This window comes from Physcomitrium patens, chromosome 11 (assembly GCF_059467195.1).
Source record: "Physcomitrium patens ecotype Gransden chromosome 11, ASM5946719v1, whole genome shotgun sequence".
NCBI lineage: Eukaryota > Viridiplantae > Streptophyta > Bryopsida > Funariales > Funariaceae > Physcomitrium > Physcomitrium patens.
In genome coordinates, this window is record NC_143420.1 from 7094559 (window position 1) to 7101130 (window position 6572).

A 6572-nucleotide genomic window follows, 5' to 3' on the forward strand; every position below is an offset into this window, starting at 1 on the left:
ACCGTTCCAACCAACGTTCCCTCGTTCCCCACAACGTGGGCTTAAGGAGATTGATGCGGATTCATACGGAATTAGGTCACGGAAACATGCGCTTTCTCGGGGCTAAAGGCCTTGGGTATGCGGTGATAGGTCTGGCTTTTCAAGCGGAGCGGGCATTCTATCCTCTCGCTCCACCACCAACGCCCAACAGGGCGCTCCCTTGCCCCAGAATTTGCTTCTGCGGGCAGATTGTTGATGTGGAGTAGTCGACCTCACAGGCCTCTTCGTCACTGCTGCTTGGTTTAGCATCCTTCGCTGCGCACTTGGAGTCCTTTCTCAGCCTCTGAGGTGCATCTTCCCGTCGTTGGTGGTTGTTTTGCTGCATTTGATGTTCTGATCTTTGGAGCTGGCTGCAATTCTGCTGGAGCAATGGCAGTTGTTGCCTTTGGGTTTTGTGGGCAATGTTGGTTTTAGAGTGACTCTGATTTCCTTCACTCTAGAGCTTGAGTGCACTTGTTTGACTGGTCGTAGCTGCCTGCGGTGGGGTCCATTTTACTTCAGTACCTGGACGTCATTAGTTTTTAAGCCCTTTTGGTGAGGATAGACGCGGATGGGGTTGTTTTTGGATTTGAGTGTGTGAGAGAATGTGCTGATTTTGACGCTTTTCTGTAGAGGATTGTGGAGTGCGCTTGGTGGACATGGCAGCCAATGCATTCCTTGCGAACAGGTTGACGGCCGCGCCTTCACTGGCCTCGGCTTCCTGCTCACACACTTCTTCAGCTGTAAGTGTTTCGGTTCATGTTTTGTCGTGGATTTCCAGCTCCGTTACTCATCCAATCGAGTGTGATTGTTGGGATTCCTTCAGTGGTTCACGTCAATGCGTAAAAATGTAATCCACGAGTCCTTCAATTTCCTGTGGTATAACTTGCTCAGCATTGTTAATTGCAACTCGGAGGGACATAGTTTGAAATCCTTCTTAGGTCTTGGAAAGATAATAATATTTTTCATATATTGCGCAGCTAGAGGCAAGTCCTGCAGTATGCGGTGTCGTCACAAGACCTGCAGCTCCGACCATGAGCCTTAGCAGCGCCATGTGGGGTATGAAATTGCAAACCTCCGTAGCACCCAAGCCGGTGAAGGCAGGAAGTTCTATTGCCGTGGCCGCATACGACGACGACGAGGAAGAGGAGTCCGAAGAGGATATCACCGCTGCTTATGAAGCTTTGTATGGGAAGGCGTTTGAGGGATTGAAGAAAGGCTCAAGTGACGATGACAATCTTGGGGATGAATCACGAGGCCGGCGTGGTGGAGACCGACGGGGCGGCAAAAACACTGAGGATAAAATGGAAGAGAGAGTGGTGCAAATTCGTCGAGTAACCAAGGTGGTGAAGGGAGGCAAGCAGATGTCCTTCCGTGCTGTGGTCGTGATTGGAGATAAGAAAGGCACAGTTGGTGTGGGGGTTGGATCTGCGAAGGAGGTCATTACTGCCGTGCAGAAGTCGGCTACTGACGCCCGGCGCCACTTGGTCACTGTGCCCATGACCAAGTACCTGACATTCCCACACAGGTACATACTCGCTACCATCAGTCTTCTTCATTATTATGCTTCATCTGGCTTGGTGACGGAGTTAGTGTGTTGAACAATTATTATTTTTATGTCGTGAGTAGTGTATCATGGGAACTGAACTGTTCGTGAATCGGTTAATCAAGTTTGAGCAGCATTGTACGCTCTCTTTCTGCACTGAATACCGCCCAACATATTGTGCAGCTCCAGCAACTTCGTTTTTAATCATGCTACTTCGTGTACGGTAGGTCTTCGTGAGGGGTCAGCACAGAAACTTGATCATTCCCCGGGTCCTAAATCTCACACATTATGGTCATTGTAATTATCCAGTCCGAGCTTTGTGTGAGATTAGAGTGGCTGTTTCTGCAGCTCTACAAGCGTAGAGCTCCGGAAGAAACAAACGTCGTTGGAGATAACCAAAATATATCCTAACTAATTGTTGTCACAACACATCTCTAAGATACAGTTTCATTCGTACTTGAACACGAAGTCCTCAAGGGATCAACCATGAGTCCTAATGTCCAATCCTGCACTTATTTTGATGTTTATCTCAGAGCCGATGGAGAATACGGTGCAGCCAAGGTGATGCTCAGGCCTGCGGCGACAGGAACAGGAGTTATTGCTGGAGGTGCTGTGCGTGTGGTGCTTGAGTTGGCAGGAGTAGAAAACGCTTTAGGGAAGGAGCTGGGAAGCAAGAATCCTCTCAACAACGCCAGGGCTGTTGTCGAAGCTGTTGGGAAGATGAAGCAGTTCAGGGATGTAGCAAGAGACCGTGGCATCCCCATGGAGGAGCTCTGGAAGTAAACTACTTACTGGGTATGCACTAAAACATTCTTGGCTAGTTTTACGAGAATTTTTGGCATCCCCCCTGTATCAGCATAATCTTCCTCTTTCCATTTTTCTTATCAAAGAATGTCTTATTTTTTAGATGCCGAAGTTTACTCGTGTTACACTTATTTGCGTCAGATGCCAGGACGATATGGCTTTGTCGTTATTTGGTTCTAGTGTGATGCACAATCTCATGAAGGCGTACAAATTTTATCCTGAGTGTTCACTCTGTGCACCTCATACATCCTGAGTTTTATAATACACATGTTTGTTCAACCTTAGTTTGTGGTTCACTGAGAATCATGATGCATTGTACTTGTGTACCAAAAGTACCCTACAAAAGAAGTTTGTGCGGTAGTTGGTATGATGAACGGAAAATGTGAAGCCATTGTCAATCTTTTCAAAAACAATTTTCATCGTTAATCTAGTCATTTTATATGTTTCATGTGTCTCGGCATGAACCTCTTAATAGCTTGGAAATGATTTATTTGTGATTATCTTTGCTTCTCTTGTGTAATATGGTATTGTATTTCGAACATCTAGTGGTGTCTTTGCTCCAATTTTAAGATTTTCTAAGTAATCCATGATGTATATGCACAAACCCATAATTTATGTTTACTAAAAAACATTAGTATCATATTTGATATACGAAAAAAAATTAATATTCTAGTGAATTACTTTCCTTTCTAAAAATTAGAGGTATCTAAATCATATTCATTTGTACAGCATTTTTTTGGATTGGTTTTTCGGATAAGAACATTGTTACTGACTTTGCAATGAACAGAAAATTAATAAGGAGGATTAGCAATTAACAACAGACGATGTTTTTAATTTGTCTTTTCAAAAATCTTTAATATTACATTTGTACATTTATGATGTCATACATATATGTATATATATATATATATATATATTATTATAATAGTTCAATCCCACCCTTATATCTATCTATCTATCTATATATATATATATATGAATAAGTAATAGAATTGGAAATACTACATACATGCCATACATACTTGAGGTGCATAAATACCTTATAGCAGCAACATACCACATAGAGATGACATTGTGCTCCATATATGCATACAATGTTGTGGTCTCTTTATATCACTTTGCATGGTCTTACATCGAACTTGCTTCATACCAAAGTCAATAGACTCTACATGTGTATAACAACTTGACTTATATGAGATATGTGCTTGCTAATTGAATATCAATGTGGTTGTATATATTATCATGTGATTAGATGCAATCAAAAAGGGTGTCTATAAAATTGCCTACAAAATTTTGTAGACACCCTTCTTATTTACATCTAATCACATGATAATCCTCATTAATTTTCTATTAAATTATTTGACTTTTTTTCTCTACTAATTTGACCTTTTTTTCCACTGATTTATACTTGGTTTCAATACGTATCTCTTGGCAATTTAAATTTTTTATAAATCCATGAATTTCATGATAAAATTTTTTAGAACATACATTAATAAATCTATTCTTTCCTTACAATCCACCTTATAATAAATAATTTAATTTTTCCATAGTATCTACAAATCCTATTTCTTCAAATGCTCCTAAAATAAATTTATTTTCAATCAATTCTCCATTTTTTTTCGATTTTTGCTCAAAATTTTTAACATAACGTTTATCCATCTTTTTCATCTTGTCAATAGATTGAAAAGACAATGGACAATCTTATGTCAATTCAATAAGTCCAATAGATAATATCTTCTTTTTTTTTATTTAGCGGGAGCATCTCTTTTTCTAACCTATTGCAATTCCATCTTACAATAGTGTGCACTAAAAATCCTCAAGGTCTTCAAATTTCTCATTTGATAATGGCTTCTCTCTCAACTTATTGTGGTTTCTTTCATGATTGGCTTAGACAGTTAAAAATTGAATTGTGTTCATTCCATCTTAACTTTTTATTTTTGTATAGACTAAACCATCATCTATTATTTTTGTTTCCATTCTTGTAACAATAATATATAGTTGTCCCAATATAATAGGATATATAGACATGTCTTGCACAAAGAAATTTTGTTCATGAATAACATCTCTTATTATCACTTTGATATTTTGAATTATTTGCCGCTTTTATCATCCACGTGATTGAGGTGCCCCCTTCCAAATAAGTCTATTACTTGAGGCCAAAGTAACAAGTTGAAAAATTTATCACCTAGTATTGAATGAACTTGAAGAGCTACAAAAGATATTATACAAACTTTTAGAAAAGGGCTTCATTTGAAAAAGCATGTTGCCATGGAGAGCACTTATATTCTTTGCATCCAAAAAGGATGGTGGACTTTGACTTTGCATTAACTATTGGTGCCTCAATAAATAGACTATCAAAAATATATATCCACTTTTACATATGGATGATCTTCTTGACCAACTTTGAGATGCAACCATCTTTAGCAAATTGGACCTTTGGAATTGCTATTGGCAAATACCTATTACAAAAGAAGATATGAAGAAGATGGTATTTTATATGCATTATGGATATTTTTAATAGCTTCTTTTACCTTTTGGCATCACCAATGCTCTAATCTCATTTATGGATCATAAGAACAGATTGTTTTAGGACCTTTTGAACAAGTATATAGTTGTCTTCATTGATGATATCCTAGTCTATAGTAAAATCCTTAGAGAGTATGAGCAACATCTATGGAAAGTATTATATTGCCTACAAGATAGTCACTTCTATTACAACCAATCAAAGCATGAACTTTGAAAGTCAAAGGTCACCTTTTTGGGGCATATAGTGTCTTCTGAAGGCATACACATAGAACAGAATAAGGTGAAAGTAGTAGAAGGTTGACCAATCTCCAAAGATACTTGTGAAGTCTACTTATTCTTAGGCCTTGTTGAATATTATTATTATTTTGTTTCATGATTTACATATATTATTATTTAATTGACAATACTATTTGAATAGAAATTAGAACAAAAAAAGACCTTCAATAATTTAGAGAAGATACTTATTATTGCTCCAATATTATAATTGTATAATCTCAACTTTCTATGTATACTTAATATTGGTGCTTTCGACTTTTTTTTATTAGCACGGTCTTTCAACAAGACTTTGATAGGATCTCCAACTTATGGCATATAAATCATAGAAGCTCAAAAGAGCAAAGCACAATTATTTTAGATGTGATTGAGAGAAACTAGTAGTTGTAGATGCCACAAAGATATGGTAATATCATTTGTTGGAGAAGCCAAAGATTGTTGAGATTGACCAATTATTCTTGCTACATGATTTGCATTTAAAAAATATAAAGTCATGACATCATTGTTGAAAAGAACACTTGCAACTCTTTGACATTCAACTTGAGTACAAGCCAGGGCAAGAACATATTGTGCTAGACACCTTATTGCGAAGACAAGACTTGAAATCCAAATTAAAAGATAAAGTAGAAGTCATTATTGTTAATACTATTATTTCAAACTTCATCAGAGAAGCAGAATGGAAAGAAACTATATATTAGGATGCTTATTTCAAAATAGTTATTAATTGGCTAAAAATGGATAATATGCAATATTAAGATTATTATGTCAATGATGGCTTATTTTACTTCAAAAAGTAGATTTATGTATCTAAAAATGCTATACTTTAGACATCCATTTTTTAAGAAAGACATAACATTCTAATATTTGGATATTTAAAGCGTGAGAAGGCTCTAAAATGGATCTCAAGGATATGATTTTGGATAGGTTTGGATTATGATGTTTGAGCTTTTGTATACTCGTAGAAGTCACTCCAATATAATAAAGTAAAAAATTTAGTATTTTTTTGGTTATTGCAGCCAATTCTACTACTATAGGACGTCAAATTTACCACTTATGTCATATTATGTGTCATCTTATTTGGAAATGCACTGGGCATCTAGCTGTAGAAGGTGGAATTGTGTTTTATAAGTATCAAAGAATCTTAATATGTATCATCTTTATAAGAAGAATGTAATTTGAACTTTAATTCAAAAGTCCTTAAATCTAATACAAAGTGTCCAAAAACACTCTTCTTAGTAATCTCAACCATACAAAAACTCCAATTTCCTTATTACTTTCATAATTAGGTAATTTTGAATTTTCTTTGCAAACCTTAACTCTATTAGTAAACTTTAGTAAGTTGTAGCTCCTAATCTAACTATATACTTAAAGCAAAATTTTGCACATAAATGCCACTATTAGTCTT

The 6572-nt window shown here is 36.6% G+C and overlaps 1 protein-coding gene across 2 annotated transcripts; it reads left to right on the plus strand.

The window, feature by feature from the left end:
- The first annotated feature begins 225 nt into the window (after positions 1–225).
- On the plus strand, positions 226–2814 carry LOC112288893 (uncharacterized). Of its 2 annotated transcripts, XM_024533603.3 has the most exons (5): positions 226–327; positions 652–761; positions 999–1546; positions 2098–2359; positions 2510–2814. In XM_024533603.3, the coding sequence occupies exons 2-4, from the start codon at positions 678–680 to the stop codon at positions 2345–2347; spliced, it is 882 nt and encodes a 293-aa protein (XP_024389371.1). In that variant the 5' UTR covers positions 226–327; positions 652–677; the 3' UTR covers positions 2348–2359; positions 2510–2814. The 2 variants fall into 2 exon arrangements, with proteins under 2 accessions (XP_024389371.1, XP_024389370.1); XM_024533602.3 differs by having other exon boundaries at positions 2098–2814.
- The last annotated feature ends 3758 nt before the right edge of the window (positions 2815–6572 follow it).